General features: G+C 44.3%; 1 protein-coding gene across 2 annotated transcripts in view; it reads left to right on the forward strand.

The window, feature by feature from the left end:
• Positions 1 to 7,005: 7,005 nt before the first annotated feature.
• Positions 7,006 to 21,064, forward strand: part of LOC129698746 (neurabin-1-like) — a 63,164-nt gene continuing 49,105 nt past the window's right edge. For both annotated transcript variants that reach the window (XM_055637972.1, XM_055637973.1), the window contains exon 1: positions 7,006 to 9,108. In XM_055637972.1, the coding sequence (XP_055493947.1) occupies positions 7,603 to 9,108 (1,506 nt within the window). In that variant the 5' untranslated portion in view covers positions 7,006 to 7,602. The remainder of the gene's footprint in view (positions 9,109 to 21,064) is intronic.

A 21,064-nucleotide genomic window follows, 5' to 3' on the forward strand; every position in this document is an offset into this window, starting at 1 on the left:
AATGGAGTCAATGGTGGGAAGTCGTGTCTGTGTAATGACTGGGCTAAATCTACAATTCTCTGCAATTTCTTGTGGTCTGTTCTGTTCTGTTCCCAAACCAAGTTGTGATGCAACCCAACAGTATGCTTTCTATGGTGCATCCGCAGAAGTTTGCAAGAGTCACTGGAGACATATCAAATTTCCTCAGTCTCCATAAGCAGTGAAGACATTGGTGTGCTGATTGGGGCATGTACTCCACCAGCTCCTTCATTTTGCTGACATAGAAATTATTGTCATGACACCATGTCATTCTCTAACTCCTTCCTGTATTGCGACTCCTCAATGTTCATGATTCAGTCCAACATAGTGGTGTCATCAACAAATGCAGATGGTATTAGATCCTAATTTGGCCGTACATTCACAAGTATATAGTGAGCATAGAATATAGAGTATAAAGGGAGTATAGACTGAGTAAGCATGTGTGCAGGGCACCAGTATTGAGAATTATTGTGGAGGAGGTTCTGTCACCAATCCTCAGTGATTGAGGTCTGTGGGTCAGAAAGTCAAGGACCCTGTGACCGAGGGGAGAGTTGATTCCTAGGTCCAAGAGTTTGGAGATGAATTTGAATGGGATTGGTGTTGAAGGCAGAGCTATAGTCGATAAATAGGAGTCTAACATAAGAGTCCTTGTTGTGTAGGTGTTCCGGAGATAAGTTTAGGGCCAGGGAGATGGCACCTGCTCAGGACCTGTGGTTACAGTAAGCAAACTGCAATGGATCAAGGTTGGCTGGGGCTGGGGTTAATATGTGCCATCATCAGTCTCTAGAGAACTAGACCAGGTAGTTGTCCCATTTCACAAAATCCAGGGCAACATTATTTTTCATTGCATATTTAGTTTTGCATAAAATGCGTATGTGCCAGTTTCTTCTGTTTCTCAAGAGAACTAACAATATTGTTTTCAAGACAAGACATACAAAAAACTTTCATGAGGGTGCATAAAAAATTCCATAAATTATCAGCTTATCAAAGAGTTGAACAGCTTTTTATATTGCTCCAGGCTTTCTCATTCAATTTATTTTAATTTCTGTTGAACGTACTACAGTGATCAGGCTTATATTTAGGAGTAACTTTACAGATAATTCCAATCTAAAAAATTACTCATATTTCTCATAACATAACTCATTGAGCGCAGAAGGTTAAGGGGGGACGATAGAGGTCTTTAAAATGATGAGAGGAATAGACAGAGTTGATGTGGATCAGCTTTTCCCTTTGAGAATAGGGAAGATTCAAACAAGAGGATATGACTTCAGAATTAAGGGACAGACGTTTAGGGGTAACATGAGGGGGAACTTCTTTACTCAGAGAGTGGTAGCCGTGTGGAATGAGCTTCCAGTGGAAGTGGTGGAGGCAGGTTCGTTGGTATCATTTAAAAATAAATTGGATAGGCATATGGATGAGAAGGGAATGGAGGGTTATGGTATACGTGCAGGCGGGTGGGACTAAGGGAAAAAAGATGTTCGGCATGGACTTGTGGGACCGAGATGGCCTGTTTCCGTGCTGTAATTGTTATATGGTTATATTTCAAAGGTAGGTCTTAGAAAGTAGGTCAGCAAGATGGCATTTAACGCTATTCATTTTAATCAGACATCTACGCATTAGGTGGTTCCAATGACTGGAATAACTGCTATTACTTTGCAGCGTTCCTCATTTTGAACCATTTTTAGAGCTGAATTAAATCAGATCTGTGAATCTTATCAGATACATTTATTAAGAGAGGGAAAAAACAGTGACATTTAAGTGTTTATTCCAGGGTATAATCATTGTCAGTTATTAACTACATTATTTATAAGCTGTATGTAATGGTATAACTAGCATAACTGATAATTTGTTGTATTACTTTTTATTGTATGTTTATTTGTTGCATTGATGCATTAATATGATGTCCTTGTTGTCCAGATGTTCCGGAGATGAGTGTAAGACCAGGGAGATGGCATCTACTATGGGCTTTTTGAGACTGTAGACAAATTGGAGCCAATCTAGATTCTCTGCGGGGTTGGAGTTGATGTATGTTATGACCAGTCACTCAAAGCACTTCATGATGGAAATCATTAAGGCATGTTATCCTTTCGTTACTCTGGCACTGTAATGTTAGTGGTGTTCAGACTGTTTAGGGAGGTTAAAGATGTTAGTAAATACTCCTGCTAGTCAGCTTGTGCAGGTTCTGAGGACATGGCTGGGTCCTCCATCTGGGCCTGTCACTTTCCATGGGTTCACTTTCAGGATGGCCGATCTGACATTTGCAACAGTGACTGTGGATACAGATGCACCCAAGGCGGATGCTGTTCCACTGACCTTCTGTTCAAAGTGAATATAGAATGTCAGGAGAAATGCATTATAGGCAGTGATAATGCCCAACTTCACCTTATAACTTATAATAGGATACACGCCTTACAGATATTGACATATATCTATGTGGTTAGTCTGCAACTCTGGCTTAGTCCGGAATTGTCTCTTGGTGTCGCTGATGAAGGTCAGACATAGATTTCCTGTACAGGTCAGGATCATCTGACTTAAACATCACACACTTGGATTTTACCAGAGTGGATCTCACAGTTCAACCATGGTTTATCGTTGGGGAACACTCAGGGTGACTTCATTGGCACGCAGTCCTCCATACACTTACCGATTAAGTCTATGACGGCAGTGGCATACTCATTTGGGTTAGGCACCGAGTGCTAGAATATAGACCAGTTCACTTGCATTAACTCCAAGCAGTCACATAGGATCTCATGTGTTTCCTCAGACCAATGTTGGTCTTTCTATACTGGATCCTCACTTTTCACCTTTTTGTACTGAATCCTCACTTTTCACTTCTGCTTATAAGGAGTAAGCGCAGTCAGGTGGTCATTTTTTCCAAAACGTATGTGGGTAATGAAGTGGTAGGAGTGTCTGATTGCTGTGGTTGAGGGCATGTAATTTATTTTCAACTTGAAATATGCCTCCATCTGCCCTTCGTTAAAAATAATAATTCCAGTACTTCTTATGGATAAAAGGAATCAAAAAGAATGTTGCCATGGAACCTGCAGAGGATTCCTGCATTATGGATTCCTGAAGTGGTCTTTCTAATTCCCCATTAGCACCAAGTAACTCCACCTATATTGCCATTTCCCCTTTATTCACTGTCAATCTCAACCTCCCAAACAGTCTCATCAAAGAGAGGAAAGACAAAGATGAAGCAAGCTGTACTATCTGTGGTCCTTGGGGTCAAATATTTAGGTCCATATGTCTCATAAAACCTGTACTGTAATTAGAAGATCATTATAGGTATAATGCCTGCATTATTTATTGAAGCATAAATAAATGGAATATTGCAATTTTTGTGAAAAATATACCATTAATTACATAAATTGTTGTATGATGCATTACTCACACACATTTTATATTTGCCAATTATTTGCTCTTTTAACCTTTTTTTCTTTCTTTACACATCTCCGTTGTCCGATTTCCATTGTACTGAGTACAGTACTATGATTCATTTTCTTTCATTCAGATTTACACCAACATGGCTCAATTTCAATTGAATGAGAAAATCAGGACTCGTGATATGCAAGTTAGCACATCATGCAGTTCTCAGGGAGTAATGCATTCTTGGGTATTCATTCCTTCATTTGAAATAATGTACCTGTACCAGTCCATGTGTTTTTTAAATGTTGTTATTGTACTTAGCACGACTACCTCCTCTAAGAACTCATCCCACATATCCACGACCCTCTGAGTGAAAGATTTTCCCTCAGGTTCCTTTTATATCTTTCCCATCCCCACTTAAACTTATGTCCTTTGGCTCTTGGTTCCGCCACCCTGGGTAAAGGATTCTGTGAATTCATCTTTATTGTCAGAGTGCAGTGTTACATACAGCAGAAGCAGATTGATACAACATCTTAGTCTTGCAAATGTTGAGTGCAATTTTTCCATTCTCTGTGCATCAAGAGATGCTGTGGACCATCAGCAGTACCAGAAATGTACAACCTCTGATATCTCAGGAGCAGCATCAGGCATACCTTAAAGCTAACAGAAAATGCTGGAAACTCCCAGCGTCAGGCAACATTGGAAATTGAAAATGGTTAATGTTTCAGTCTGGGACCTTTTGTCAGAACTCTAAAAAGGATGAGATACCTCTCTGGAGAAGCTGTAATACAGAACTACTTGAAAGTTAAACAACAAAAACAGCATGCGATTGACACGGCTAAGCAATCTCACAAACAACAACATCTGTTGATGAAGAGTCCCAACCCAAAGCCTCACATTCCATTTCCTCCACAGATGCTACCTGACCTACTGAGTTCCCCCAGCCCTTTCGATCAGATCAAAATTTGCAGTCTTACCATATCCCATCCCTTACTAGTGGATGACAATTAAACAGTTGATTGTAGTAGGAGGCTTCCAGGGCAACCCAATCTTCACTGATGATGAGCTTAGCATGTGAATGATAACTAACAAGCTGAAAATCTGCAACTAATTTCAGCCAGGTGCAAAACAGAGGATCCATTTTAGCCTCTGCCAATGATACTCGCCAAGATGCCAGTCACCAGCCAATTATATTCACTCCACATGATACCAAATTATTAAGAATACTGGATGCACCATAAAGGTTATGGTACCAGACAATATTTTTGCTATAGTATTGAAGAGTGGTGTTCTGAAATTTGATGCTACCAGCCAAGCTGTTACAGTACAGTTACAAAGTCAGCATCTATCTAACATCTATGTGGAAAATTATCCAAATATGTCCCCTTCAATACAACTAATTACTGTCCAATCTACTCTCAATCATCAGCAAAGTGATGAAAGCTGTAATCTTGTCACCACGCTACAGGAAGGGTGTGATCGCATTAGAAAGAGTGCAGATGAAATTCACCAGGATGTTGTGTGGAATGGATGTTTTTCTTACAGAGATTGATTAAGATGAGTTTATTCTCACTGTTATGTATAAGGCCAAATGGTGATTTTCTTGAGATATATAAAATGATGAGGGGGCGTATTGAGAATCTTTTTCCAAAGGTGGAGAAAGAGAGCATATGTTTAAGGTAAGAGGGGAGAAATTTAAAGGAGAACTTATTTTCCTCGTAGGCTGCGGTGATGTGTTCAAAACAATAGTGAATTTAATCGTCAATATCTACCTTTGCGAGGAGATGGCTCTTGAAGCGCAGAAATGGTCTCTTTTCTAGGACCATGAATCTTTATAATCATAGTGTTATACAGCAGGAGCAGATTGCTACAGCATCTTGCAAAGACACCTGGTAAAACTTGAGAATGGACATCAAAGTGAAAACACAGTCACACCTTGCACAAAGGAAGATCCCAGCACCAGGGATATTGTGAGTTTCTCAAGGCAATGGCTTAAGCTTAAGCAACTAAGTATCATCACTTGAATTTTCTATCATTGACATGTGGAAAATTCTTGGAGGGCTCAACAAGGTAGATGTAGGAAAGCTCCCCCTGGCTAATGGAGTGCTCTCAAAAGCTGGTAAACCTTTGGTATTCTTTATCCTGGAGTGTTGTGGATGTTCAGTCATTGATTGCATTCAAAATATAAGTTGGAGAATTCCTATATATTAAAGGAATTGTGAGATTTGCGTGTAGGACAAATCAATGGTGATGGGTAATCACCCATGATCCTGATACACAAAAAGAGGCTTGAGGGGATGAATGACCAACTCCTGGTCTTATTTCTTATGTAATATAATATGCCAATATAATCAGGCTATTTTAGTGAATTTGCAATTTCACTAATAGTTTTGCATGTTTTATTGATTTGGAGTGCACTAACAGCATAACTCAATTAAGTCAATCCAGGTCGACACAAACTGAAGAATGGATCACTCCTTTTTCATCGCACAGAAGCTATCTGACAACGTGAAAGTATCCAACGCGTTCTGCTTTTAAAAATAACCTGCACTTCATAATTAGGTCATCAATACTCAAGGGAGGTGGCACAAAAATTCAATAGCTCTTCCATCCCTCAAGAAAAATAATACACAAGCTCACCGACTAAATTCCAAGTTTTCAAGTGTAATCCTGTCATGATGACTGATACTTTATGTTAGTTAATATGTTAAAGCCAAAATATGTGCCGTGATTTATGAGCAAGCATTAATTTAGTATGGCCGTGGATCTTCATGTTTTATAACCTTTCAAAACGAAGGTGCCACGGCGCTTGTCATCAGTTCTCAAGTTACATTTTTTTTTAAACTAACAAAATAAAATGCGTTGAACGTTTCGCAAATTTGCTGTTTTTAAATTAACTTTGTCACTAAATCTCTCAGGGCGGTGTTTATTTATACTGTTTTTGTCGCTGCTGTTTCTACCTAAACTACCGAGAATCGACGGTAAACCTACGGCTTCAGTGTTATCATTGGACGAGGGGAAATAATGGGTGGCACACCACAAGCAACATTGAAAAAAAAACGTTCTCGTTAGTAAATGTTGGCTCTTCTAACTGAAAATATAGAATCGCAACAATTATATTTCGGTCTAACTATCTGTCAAAAATATAAAGTATTAAGATCGAAAGTTGTGCGAGTGTCGGAGACGGATCTTTATCGGCCGTGTAAGTATTATACTCGGTTTAAAGTATTTCACGGTGGTTCCCCTCAGGACATCCTACCTAAATATTGGCAAATGGGCAAATCATCCAAGAGTCTGAAGAAGGGTCTCGACCCGAAGCGTCACCCATTCCTTCTCTCCAGAGATGTTGCCTGTCCGCTGAGTTACTCCAGCATTTTGTGTCTACATCCAAGAGGAAACTCGGGCAGGCGTGAACGTGTTGAACCGGTCCGGCCCTGTCCGTGTGTGTTTCTTTAACATTGTTCAACACGTCGCCGCCCGTTGAGTGGGGCCAGCAGCAACCGTCTGGGCCGAACGGCGCCTCGGTCGCGAGCGCCCAGCGTGGGGTTCGGCTCGCGGAAGCGCGCGCGCCCTCTTTCCCTCCCTCCCCCGCCCGCCCGCCTCGGGAGTTGGGAGGAGGAGGAGGAGGAAGACTGACTAATGGCGATGGCCCTGGAGAAAAAAGCAGGAACCGCACGGGGAGTGCAGACCGACTCCCTGCCGGTACCGATGGCTTGAGTCAGGGAGGGTAATCTTATTCCCTTCCCCTTTCCTCACTCTTTCTCTGAGAAAGTGGGCGGGTGGGAGAAGACCCGAGGCTTTTCTTTTCCCTGAAGCGGTGACGAGAGTTTTGAGCGAAGTAAACTCCGGGGGCGGATTAACCTGGAGCGGGTCTTGTCCCGTTCCGCCAGCGGCCGAGCGCGCCCCTGTTCGGGCGGGAGAGTCGGGTCAGGCCGCAAGGCGCCACATAATTTGGGAATGTGACTGTGTCGAGGCTGCCTCTGCCCGTCCGCGCCGCGCCGCGCCGAGAGAGTTTGACGTCCTGAAAGTTGTCGCTCGCCAGTTGTAACTCTTCTCGGCTCGTTTTCCATCCTGCAGATAGAGAGTTTCGGTACGTCCAAGTAATCGCCGAGGTTTCACCCCTGCTCGCTAACAAGTGGCCTTCGCGTTTTGTTCTGTCGCGAAGGAGCCGTTGGTAACCTCCAGTCGGACTTGGCTTAATGCTCGAACTGATCTAATATGATGAAAGCTGAAGGTAAAGGAGAGAGGACGTTCAGGAGCGCTTCGCCCCATAGGAATGCCTACAAGGCGGACTTTCAGGCTTTGAGATGCACTTTTGACGGAAGCAAACAGGAAAATAATTCTAAAATGGGTGTCCAAAAAACAAATCGAGAAACTGAACACAGGGACGACTTGCGGGGAAGACATTTCGGAAATCGAGTACATAAAATAAAAAATATGTTGATGCAAATGGGTAACACAACAGATGACACGACTGAATTGAATGAAACCAAGACTGATTTGCTTCCACTTTCTCCGCCAAAACAACAAAGTGGAGCTGTCTACAGTAGCGTCAATAAAACATGTCATAAACTGCCCATTTCTGACAAAAAGAACAGTGAAGATGGAGATTTGGATAAAACTAGTATGGCTGAAAAATTCACAGAAACGAGAAGACTTTTTGAGCGTCAAACTGGAGAAAAAGTGTTTGATAAAACCTCTCATAAAAGCGACAGTAAAAGTTCAACGAGTAGTTATTCTTCTGAAGGTAAAAGGAGCAACTCGTCGTCTTCGGAATGTGGAGGAAAGAAAGTTAAGAACGACTTAAATCCCACAGCTCTATCCAGCAGCAATTCGAGAGAGCAAAGTAACCAGAAAGCAGCTGGCGATTTAAAACAAAGTCAACCTCGTTCGTCTCTGAACGCTGGGCCAATTTCACGACGATTGGAAAGCTTTCTCGCGGATAGCGACAGCGATGAAACAAACAAAGACAACAAAACAAACTGTGCAACTGAATATCAGATTACTGGAGGACACCAAAAGTCATCCGACACTTCATTTATTAGTAAGAGTGCGTCCCCTGCAGGAGATGATGTGAAAGGGTACAGTTTCAAGAAACAGAATGTAGACAAGTCAGATAAAGATTCCTGCTATGTCTCCGAGACATCTAGTTGTCATAATACTATTATTGAAAGTAGTAGTTCTTTCAGCAGTGAATTGGACAGCCATGTTCCAAATGAGGTTCCAAACAAGATAGGGGTAGTTCGGGCAGAATTGGTAGAAGTTCAGAATGAATCTTCGGAGAGTGAAATTGAATTGGACAATGTTTTTATTGAGAGGGAGATGGAACCACTTCACAGTATTAACCAAGACGTAGAACAGAAATGCGAAATTTCCAAAAGGAAGGAAAATGAAGAGCTGACATTTGATGATATAGCACAAAAATCAGATGAGAGCATGGGAGAAGAGGAAGATGAGGATGCAGAGAACACTGAAGAGGAAGATAGAATTAGCGGAAAGGTGTTTTCTGGATCAGAAGTATGTGGGATTGAGAATGCTGCATTTGTTGATGATAAAGATACTGAGGGGTCTTTCCAAGAAGAGAGCAAAAGCAAGTGTGATTGTGAATATTTTGATGAAGAGGTTGACTATACCCTCGATGACGAGTTTGAGGAAATATCAGGGCTCTCCGAAGAAGAGCCAAAGTTACACAGAAAGGTTAACTTCTCCACTGCCCCAATTAAGGTAGGATTCTGGATTTTCTTATGTCACTTAATATTGAGAGCAAACCTGTAACTCTTAGTGGTGGGAAAAACCCCCATCTTCCTTATTTAAATCCCAAGCATAGATATATTCTAACAGTAAAATAAACACTTCCTATTTAACTCAAAAAAGGCAAACTATAAAACAAAATATTGGATATTTGAAAAAAATAGTTAATCTGAGAGGCAGATTTTTATCTTTAAACATAATAAAGATAATGCTGTAAATAATCAAGAGTACAAGCAGCATATGTGTAGACAAACATTTCAGATTGTTGACTTCAAAACTAATTTTGCTTTTGGATCTCTATTTACTTCTAACGTAGAAGCAGAATAGTTACTGTTTCACTCACTTTCATGAGGTCGGAAGCTTTACCAGAAAAGGTCTCATCAATAGAAATATAACATAAACTAAGTGAAATGCATGACTATAAAACAGGAACAAAAAAAGTACATATATTACATTAATTTTCAATATTATAACATTCCCCATATGTACTTCATGTGACAATTATGCTTTATCATGACGTTTTATGTAGAATACCATGTGACAGTGACCAGTTTAAAATATAAAGCTGTTCAGTTCCAGGCATTCTGTACATCACACTATGTGTTAAGGATTGTTGTTACTGAGCAGCTGGCAAAAATTATCTTCATTGATCACGTTCAGGTCACTGCTTGAGATTAAATACTTTCAAAACCAATCCAGTCATCAGAAGTGAATATTGGCTTCTAAATCAAGATCCCAACATACTTTGATAGGAAGAAGTATTATTATTATTAATTTGGCTATGCTCTATAATGAAAATGACGATAGTAATTCTTTTGGATCAAAAATGCTTCTTCACTTTACGTTTTAAAATAGTTTAAGTTTTAGTGCATAATGCTGGTTCGGCATGCCCCAAAGTTGGATAGACAACAGCTGATGTGATGTACCAAATTTCTACAGAGTTTGAGGTTTAATATTAAGTAATCGGCACTCTAACTATCTCAAGTATTTTCTGTTACAAGTGAATTGAAACACCTACTTTTCTTACACCAAAAACCATGAGTAGTAGAAAGTTTAAAAAGTTTATTAATATAAACTATTTTTGTTCCAAGGTTGTTGCATTCTTGTACAGCTAGTTGGAAATGCTGCCTATAACTGGCATATGATTAAAAAAAGTTTTTAAGCAAAACTGTTAATGTGGTCAGACATGTTTTATAAAGCATGTTTAGTAGTTTCCTAGGGGATATCAATATCAAGGGTGGTAGCTATGTCGATGATGATGTGGTCTGGATTTAATCCTTTTGTTGGTGGGAAATGTGACCCTTTTAAAAATGGTGAATACCTTTTGGGTATTGTACTAAATTTTATTTTTCTGAAGGATGACCATGTAATATGGAAATTCTGGATTAAAATGATTCCAAGTAGTTTGTGATAAATAAACATGAATTAAGGTTTATATGTATAAATTAGTTTATGATAGGTGAGGTTCTCAAGTTCATGTTTTATACTCAACTTTTCAGTCTTGCTGAAAGAACTGAAAGAAGGGTCCCAACCCAAAACATTACCAATCCGTGTTCTTCCACTGTTGGGACTGAAGGGAGATAAATCTCCCGGGCCTGATGGTCTGCATCCCAGAGTACTCAAGGAGGTGGCCTTAGAAATCGTGGATGCATTGATGATCATTTTCCAATGTTCTCTCGACTCTGGATCAGTTCCCCTGGACTGGAGGGTAGCCAAAGTAACTCCACTTTTTAAGTAAGGAGGGAGAGAGAAACGGGGAATTATAGACCAGTTAGCCTTACATCGGTAGCGGGGAAGATTCTTGAGTCGATTGTTAAAGGTGTTATGGCAGTGCATTTGGAAAGCAGTAACAGGATCGGTCAAAGTCAGCATGGATTTATAAAGGGGAAATCATGCTTGATTAATCTTCGGAATTTTTTGAGGATGTAACACGTAGAATGGAAAAGGGAGAGCCAGTGGATGTGGTGTATATGGTCCCACACAAGAGATTAGTCCAAAATTAGAACACATGGTATTGGGGGTAGGGTATTGACATGGATAGAGAAGTCCTCGGCTCGGCCTGTATCTACTCCCCGGCCCTTCTCTGACCCCAACCCCCATCCTTGTGTCTTCGCAATCCCCTCTGACCTCCCCCTTTCTGATACGGAACGGTCTGTCCTCAACAGAGGCCCCACCTTCGTTCCCCACCCCCCACCTCAACGTGTTCCGGATCCACCATGACAATAGACAATAGGTGCAGGAGTAGGCCATTTGGGCCTTTGAGGACGTAGAACTTTTCAGTCGTCGCCTCCGCCTCCATGCCTTTTTCTATGGGAAGGGGTCCTCACCACCTGTGATGACCCCTTCTCCCGATTCCACCGGTCCCCCTCCTCTTGGACTCCCCAGAACGTCCTTCTACCCTCTCTAGACCTCTTTATTTCTAACTGCTGGCGTGACATCAACTGTCTCACCTTTTCCACTATAACCTCACCCCCTCTGAACATACAGCGCTCTGCTGGCTCTGCAGCAACCCTGACATTATAGTCAAACCCGTTGACAAGGCAGGTGCCAGGGTAGTCTGGCGCTACCGGGCTGAGGCCAGGCGATAACTCTCTATAAGAAACCTCCGACTTATCCTTGGACCATGATCCCACAGATGAGCACCAGGCCTTAATTTCAAACACCATTACTGATTTCATCACTTCTGGCTGTCTCCCTTCCACAGCCTCCAACCATAGAGCCCGGTTTTACCTTCTCCACAAAATCCACAAACTGCCCTGGCAGACCCATTGTTTCTGCCGGCTCCTGTCCCACGGAAACAATTTCCAAGTAACTCGACTCCATCCCCCCCCCCCCCCCCCCCCAGTCCAATCTCTCCCGACATAGCAACATAGAAAATAGGTGCAGGAGTAGGCCATTCGGCCCTTCGAGCCTGCACCGCCATTCAATATGATAATGGCTGATCATCCAACTCCGTATCCTGTACCTGCTTTCTTTCCATACCCCCTGATCCCCTTAGCCACAAGGGCCACATCTAACTCCCTCTTAAATATAGCCAATGAACTGGCCTCAACTACATTCTGTGGCAGAGAATTCCAGAGATTCACCACTCTCTGTGTAAAAAAATGTTTTTCTCATCTGAGTCCTAAAAGATTTCCCCTTTATCCTTAAACTGTGACCCCTTGTTCTGGACTTCCCCAACATCGGGAACAATCTTCCTGCATCTAGCCTGTCCAACCCCTTAAGAATTTTGTAAGTTTCTACAAGATCCCCCTTCAATCTTCTAAATTCTAGCGAATACAAGCCAAATCTATCCAGTCTTTCTTCATATGAAGGTCCTGCCATCCCAGGAATCAGTCTGGTGAAGCTTCTCTGTACTCCCTCTATAGCAAGAATGTCCTTCCTCAGATTAGGAGACCAAAACTGTACGCAATACTCCAAATGTGGTCTCACCAAGACCATGTACAACTGCAGTAGAACCTCCCTGCTCCTATACTCAAATCCTTTTGCTATTAATGTTAACATACCATTCGCTTTCTTCACTGCCTGCTGCACCTGCATGCCTACTTTCAATGACTGGTGTACCATGACACCCAGGTCTCGTTGCATCTCCCCTTTTCCTAATCGGCCACCATTCAGGTAATAGTCTACTTTCCTGTTTTTGCCACCAAAGTGGATAACCTCACATTTATCCACATTATACTGCATCTGCCATGCATTTGCCCACTCACCCAGCCTATCCAAGTCATCTTGCAGCCTCCTAGCATCCTCCTCACAGCTAACACTGCCCCCCAGCTTCGTGTCATCCGCAAACTTGTTGCATTCAATTCCATCGTCCAAATCATTAATATATATTGTAAATAGCTGGGGTCCCAGCACTGAGCCTTGCGGTACCCCACTAGTCACTGCCTGCCATTCTGAAAAGGACCCGTTAACTCCTACTCTTTGCTTCCTGTCTGCCAGCCAGTTCTCTATCCACATCAACACTGAACCCCCAATACCGTGTGCTTTAAGATTGTATACTAATCTCTTATGTGGGACCTTGTCGAAAGCCTTCTGAAAGTCCAGATATAACACATCCACTGATTCTCCCTTATCCACTCTACTAGTTACATCCTCGAAAAATTCCATAAGATTCGCCAGACATGATTTACCTTTCATAAATCCATGCTGACTTTGTCCAATGATTTCATCAAATGTGCTGCTATCCCATCTTTAATAACACTCTAGCAGTTTCCCCACTACCGATGTTAGACTAACTGGTCTGTAATTCCCCGTTTTCTCTCCCTCCCTTTTTAAAAGAGTTTTAAAAGTGTATAGATAGATATGAAATAGATGTTAAATTTACTGTACGGATTCCTCCAGCACAAGATTTTCACATAGGATTGTACCGTGTATGGAAGTGGCGTGACAATAAACCCCTTGAAATCTTGAAAATAGGAATTACATTTAAGATTTTCAATACATAATAAAGGCATATTCCATTCATTATGGAAAAGCTGAATTAAGGATTGAAATTGTTTGTGCACAAATTTTGGCTCCTCCATCAGAAATATTCAGAGGGTGAGGCTGCCTCAGTGGGAAGAGAAATTAAGTTGATGTTTCAGGTCACCCGGCTGATGAAGGGGAAGTGAAAACGGAGGTCAAAGTGCTGTATATGAATACGTGAGGTATAAAGGGCCTGCCCACCAGCATGCATCTAGCGCGACCAAACGTGGTCGCTTGAGGCGTACGGCCTTGCGGGGCCGGTCCCACTTCGATTGGCGGAGGTGTATGGAGTTGTGCGGAGCTGGTCCCGACATTGCGTGGGGCTCAAAATCTTGCACTGTCCAAAAATTCCGCACAACAACGGCCTGTCGGCCCGCCGCCGCATTGAGGCCGTACGCAGCGCCTCTATAGGCATACGCAGCGTCTCGACGTCGTACGCAGCGTCTTGATGGTGTATGCCTAGTGGTGGCATGCGCGATGATGTCACCGCCCGGCGTGCCGTTGCATGATGACGTCACCGCCCGACGCCGTGTGACGTCCAAATTCAGTCGGCCCGCCTCCTGCCCAGCTGATTGGTGAGTATGATGTTGGGACCAGCCCCGCACAACTCCATATGCCCCCGCGGTTGGAATTGGGACCGGCCCCGCGAAGGCGTACGCCTCAAACCACCACGTTTGGTCGTTCTAGACGCATACAATCGCATGCTGGTGTTCAAGTTCAAGTGTTCAAGTGAGTTTATTGTCATGTGTCCCTGTATAGGACAATGAAATTCTTGCTTTGCTTAAGCACACAGAAAATAGTAGGCATTTACTACAAAACAGATAAATGTGTCCATATACCATGATATAAATATATACACACATGAATAAATAAACTGGTAAAGTGCAAATAACAGAAAGTGGTTATTAATAATCAGAGTTTTGGCCGAGCCAGGTTTAATAGCCTGATGGCTGTGGAGAAGTAGCTATTACTGAACCTGGTTGTTGCAGTCTTCAGGCTCCTGTACCTTCTCCCTGAAGGTAGCAGGGAGATGAGTGTGTGGCCAGGATGGTGTGGGTCTTTGATGATACTACCAGCCTTTTTGAGGCAGCGACTGCGATAAATCCCCTCGATGGAAGGAAGGTCAGAGCCGATGATAGACTGGGCAGGGATTACTACTTTTTGTAGTCTTTTCCTCTCCAGGGCGCTCAAATTGCCGAACCTAGCCACGTTGCAACTGGTCAGTATGCTCTCGACTGTGCACCTGTAGAAGTTAGAGAGAGTCTTCCTTGACAAACCGACTCGCCGTAATCTTCTCAGGAAGTAGAGGCGCTGATGAGCTTTTTTGATAATTGCGTTCGTGTTCTCGGACCAGGAAAGATCTTCAGAGATGTGCACGCCCAGGAATTTGAAGTTCTTGACCCTTTCAACCATCGACCCGTTGATATAAATGGGGCTGTGGGTCCCCCTCCTACTCCTTCCAAAGTCCACAATCAGTTCCTTGGTTTTGCTGGTGTTGAGAGCCAGGTTATTGCGCTGGCACCATATGGACAGTTGCTCGATCTCTCTTCTGTATTCTGACTCATCCCCATCAGTGATACGCCCCACAATAGTGGTGTCGTCAATGAACTTGATGATGTGGTTCGCTACGCAGTCATGGGTATAGAGTGAGTACAGCAGGGGGCTGAGCACGCAGCCTTGAGGTGCTCCCGTGCTGATTGTTATCGAGGCTGACACATATCCACCAATACGAACAGACTGTAGTCTGTGGATGAGGAAGTCGAGGATCCAGTTGCAGAGGGATGCGCAGAGACCCAGTTCTGCGAGTTTGGTAACCAGTCTGGAGGGGATGATTGTGTTAAATGCCGAGCTGTAATCAATGAATAACAGCCTGACATATGAGTTTTTGTTGTCCAAGTGGTCCAGTGCGGAGTGGAGGGCCAGCAAGATCGCATCCACCGTTGATCTGTTGTGGCGGTACGCGAACTGCAGTGGGTCCAGGTTTTTGTCGAGGTAGGAGTTGATTTGCTCCATGATCAACCTCTCAAAGCACTTCATCACCACCGGCGTTAGTGCCACTGGTCGATAGTCATTGAGGCACGTCACCTTACTCTTCTTGGGCACCAGTATAATTGATGCCCTTTTAAAGCAGGTGGGGACCTCAGACCTCAGAAGTGAGAGGTTGAAAATGTGCGTAAAAACTCCCGCCAGTTGGTCCGCACAGGTTTTTAGAACTCCGACCGGGTATACCATCAGGACCAGGTGCTTTTCGGGGGTTCACCCCTCTGAAGGATTTCCTGACATCGGCCTCTGTGACTGAGACTGAAATGCCATCACAGCGAATGGGGGATCGGGAAGGCACATCAGTATTCTCCCTGTCAAAGCGTGCGTAAAACGCATTGAGCTCGTCAGGGAGTGATGTTACACCGACATTCGAGCTGCCTCCTGGTTTTGCCTTGTAGGAGGTGATTGCATTCACGCCCTGCCACAGCTGCCGAACATCTGTCTTGTCCTCCAGTTTGGAGCAGAAGTCCCTTTTGGCCTTTTTGATGGCCTTACCAAGGTCGTATCTGGTCTTCATGTAGGCCACTGTATCATTGGAGGTGAATGCCCTGTGTCTGGACTTCAGGAGAGTGCGGATCTCAAACTTCATCCAAGGTTTCTGATTGGGAAACACTCGGAAGGTTTTTGTAGGGATGCAGTCCACCACACATTTCTTTATGAAGTCTGTAACGACTGTGGCATATTCGTTCAAGTCCGTTGCCGAGTCCTTGAACATTGCCCAGTCTACAGACTCCAAACAGTCCTGGAGCTTCTCTCATTCAGCCACTGTTGAATCCATCTTGCTACTCCTGCATTTATACCCACAGTTGAACCTTCTTAACCATGAGGAACCTTGTCAAAGGCCTTACTAAAGTCCATATAGACAACATCCACTGCTTTACCCTCGTCAATTTCCCTAATAACCTCTTCAAAAAATTCAAGAAGATTAGTCAAACATGACCTTCCAGGCACAAATCCGTGCTGACTGTTCCTACAGTATGGTTCCTACAGTATCGGTATGGTCGGACTTACCGAAGTGAGGGCGAGGGATAGAACGATAGGCATTCTTAATGGTGGTGTAGCAGTGGTCGAGGGTGTTAGGTCCTCTGGTGCAGCAGGAGACATGTTGGTGGAAGTTGGGGAGTGATTTCTTGAGGTTCGCCTTATTGAAGTCCCCAGCAATGGTGGTAAATGCCTCGGGGTAAGACGTCTGGTGTTTGTTGACCACGGCGTGCAGCTCCTCCAGTGCCAGACGGACATCTGCCTGGGGTGGGATGTAGACCGCGGTCAGGATAATGGAGGTGTATTCTCTCGGGAGGTAGAAGGGACTGCACTTCACTGCCAGATGTTCGAGGTGTGGAGAGCAGGAGTTGGACAGGACTGCCACGTCTGAACACCACGCAGAGTTGACCATGAGGCAGACGCCTCCTCCTCTCCCTTTCCCAGATGCCAGGGTACGGTCCATGTGGTGGATGGAGAACCCTTCAGGATGGACCGCTAAGTCTGGGGAGCTGGGGGTGAGCCATGTCTCTGTGAAATAGAACACAGAGCATTCCCTCAGCTCCCTTTGATAAAGCAGTCTTGCCCTTAAGTCCTCCACTTTGTTTTCAAGGGACTGTACTTTAGCCAGTAGGATAGTAGGGAGAGGGGGCCGAAGGCCCCTGCGCTTCATTCTGACCTGAAGTCCTGCCCGACGGCCACGTTTCCGGACACAATGGAGGCTTCCCCTTTGTTTCCAGGTACTGTACTTGCTGTTTCTGCGGACCTGCGCTGGAACGGGGATTCCCTCACAGGCGGCAGCTCCAGCTCCGTAACGTACAGGCCCGCAAGGGACAGGCCCTTAAGGAATAAAGTGGACGAGCTTGAGGCTCAGTTAGAAACTGGCAAGTATAATGTGGGAATTACTGAGACATGGCTGCAAGAGGGCCAGGGCTGGGAACTGAATCTTCAAGGGTATACCACCTATCAAAAAGACAGACAGGTGGGCAGAAGGGGTGGGGTTGCCCTGTTGGAATGAAATTCAGTCCCTTGCAAGGGGTGACATTGGAACAGGAGATGTGGAGTCAGTATTCAATTCAATTCAATTCAAAGCACTTTATTCGTCCCCGAGGGGCAATTTAAAAAGGTGCATTACAGTAGCTTTTTAAAAAGGGACACAATCAACAAACATAAGCAGCACGCATACTGCACAATCAACCAGCACACGCATTTCACAGACACACTGCACAATCACACAACACACACCGCACATCAACATTCAACACATAGCAATAGTTTTAAAGTGCTTCAATTAAAAAGTGCATATAGAAGGTATGGATAGAACTAAGGAATTCTAAGGTTAAAAATACCCTAATGGGACTAATCTACAGGCCCCCAAACAGTAGCCTGGACATGGGGCACGTTGAAGTTCAAATTGCAGTTGAATAAAGGGGGCTATGGGGCCATGAGGGAGGAGCTGGCCAAAGTTGACTGGAAAGATACACTAGCAGGAATGACAGTGGAACAAAAATGGCAGGTGTTTCTAGGAATAATACAGAAGGTGCAGTATCCGTTCATTCCTAGGAGGAAGAAAGATTCCAAGGGAAGAAAGGGACGACCATGGCTGACAAGGGACGTCATGGACAGTATAAAAATTAAAGCGAAGAAGTACAACGTAGCAAAGATGAGCGGGAAGCAAGAGGATTGGGTAATGTTTAAAGAACAACAGAAGATAACCAAAAAGACAGTACGGGGAGAAAAGATGAGGTACGAAGGTAAGCTAGCCAAGAATATAAAGCAGGATAGTAAAAGCTTCTTTAGGTATGTGAAGAGGAAAAAATTAGTTAAGACTCTTAAGTTGGACCCTTGAAGACCAAAAAAGGAGAATTTATTATGTGAAACAAGGAAATGGCAGATGAGTTGAACAGGTACTTTGGATCTGTCTTCACTAAGGAGGACACAAACAATCTTCCTGATATAGTAGTGGCCAGAGGATCTGGGGTGACGGAGGAACTAAAGGAAATCCACATTAGGCAGGAAACGGTGTTGGATAGACTGATGGGACTGAAGGCTGATAAATCCCCAGGGCCTGATGGCCTGTATCCCAGGGTACGTAAAGAAGTGCCTCTAGAAATCGTGGATGCATTGGTGATAATTTTCCAATGTTCTATTGACTCAGGATCAGTCCCTGTGGATTGGAGGGTAGCTAATGTTATCCCACTTTTTAAGAAAGGCGGGAGAGAGAAAACAGGGAATTATAGACCAGTTAACCTGACATCGGTGGTGGGGAAGACGCTGGAGTCAATTATAAAAGATGAGATAGCCGAACATTTGGTTAGCAGTAACAGGATCGGTCCGAGTCAGCATGGATTTACAAAGGAGAAATCATGCTTGACTAATCTTCTGGAATTTTTTGAAGATGTAACTAGGAAAATGGACAAGGGAGAGCCAGTGGATGTAGTGTACTAGGACTTTCAGAAAGCATTTGATAAGGTCCCACATAGGAGATTAGTGGGCAAAATTAGGGCACGGTATTGGGGGTAGAGTGCTTACATGGATAGAGAAGTGGTTGGCAGACAGGAAACAAAGAGTAGGGATTAACGGGTCCCATTCAGAATGGTAGGCAGTGACTAGTGGGGTACCACAAGGCTCGGTGCTGGGACCGCAACTATTTAAAATATACATCAATGATTTGGATGAAGGGATTCAAAGTAACATTAGCAAATTTGCAGATGACACAAAGCTGGGTGACAGTGTGAACTGTGAGGAGGATGCTATGAGAATGCAGGGTGACTTGGACAGGTTGGGGGAGTGGGCAGATGCATGACAGATGAAGTTTAATGCGGATAAATGTGAGGTTATCCGCTTTGGTAGCAAAAACAGGACGGCAGATTACTATCTAAATGGTGTCAAGTTGGGAAAAGGGGAAGTACAACGGGATCTAGGGGTCCTTGTACATCAGTCTATGAAAGTAAGCATGCAGGTACAGCAGGCAGTGAAGAAAGCAAATGGCATGTTGGCCTTTATAACAAGAGGAATCGAATATGTGAGCAGAGGTCCTTCTGCAGTTGTACAGAGCCCTAATGAGACCACACCTGCAGTATTGTGTGCAGTTTTAGTCCCCTAGTTTGAGGAAGGACATTCTTGCTATTGAGGGAGTGCAGCGTAGGTTTACAAGGTTAATTTCCGGGATGGTGGGACTCGTATGCTGAGAGAATGGAGCAGCTGGGCTTGTACACTCTGGAGTTTAGAAGGATGAGAGGGAATCTCATTGAAACATATAAGATTGTTAAGGGTTTGGTCACGCTAGAGGCAGGAAACATGTTCCCGATGTTGGGGTAGTCCAGAACCAGGGACCACAGTTTAAGAATAAAGAGTAAGCCATTTAGAACGGAGACGAGGAAACACTTTTTCCCACAAAGAGTGGTGAGTCTGTGGAATTCTCTGCCTCAGAGGGCAGTGGAGGCGGGTTCTCTGGATGCTTTCAAGAGAGAGCTAGATAGGGCTCTTAAAAATAGCAGAGTCGTAGGATATGGGGAGAAGGCAGGAACGGGATACTGATTGGGGATGATAAGCTATGATCACATTACATGGCGGTGCTGGTTCGAAGGACCGAATGGCCTACTCCTGCACCTATTGTCTATTGTCTTTGCCTCATGGGTCTCCTCTCTCAATGCTGTTGTTAGCTAAAGGGCCTGTCCCACTTACATGTACTTGGCACGCAAATTACGCTACCTCGTTGTCGTGTTGAGGCGCACGGGCATCGTATGGCAGCGCAGGGCTGGTCCCGCTGAGAAGCACGGAGGGGTATGTAGTTGTGCGCGACATCGCGCGGGGCTCCGAAATTTTTGTAGCGAACAAAATCTTCGCGCGCCAACGGCCTGTCGCGTAACTGACGGCCAAAGTGGGACAGGTCCAAGACCCTAGCGCGACGCAACGTCTCACCTCCAATAGCAGCAGAAGCAGGCAAACGTTGCCAAAATCGACCTGGGGCTCACGGCCGTTGCAGTCCGAATCCGCCCCCACATCTACTCCCAGAGCGGGGCCAAGAAAATTGAAGATAGGCACAAAATGGTGGAGTAACTCAGCGGGACCGGCAGTTTGTGTCCATCTTCAAATGACGTCACGCGCTCCAGACAGCTGTGCGGGCGCATGAAATCGCGAGCGACCTTCGCGGGACCGTCGCGCCTCAACATGAGCACGTGGTCTCTGGAGAAAAGCAATTGGTGACGTTTTGGGTCAAGACCCTTCTTTCAGACTGAAACATCACCCATTGCTTCTCTCCAGAGATGCTGCCGGTCCCGCCGAGTTACTCCAGCATTTTGTGTCCATCTTCAAATGACGTCACGCGCTCCAGACAGCTGTGCGGGCGCATGAAATCGCGCGCGACCTTCGTGGGACCGTCGCGCCTCAACGTGAGCACGTGGTTGCGTAATTAGTGTGCCAAGAACACGTAAGTGGG

This window comes from Leucoraja erinacea, chromosome 7 (assembly GCF_028641065.1).
Source record: "Leucoraja erinacea ecotype New England chromosome 7, Leri_hhj_1, whole genome shotgun sequence".
Lineage (NCBI taxonomy): Eukaryota > Metazoa > Chordata > Chondrichthyes > Rajiformes > Rajidae > Leucoraja > Leucoraja erinaceus.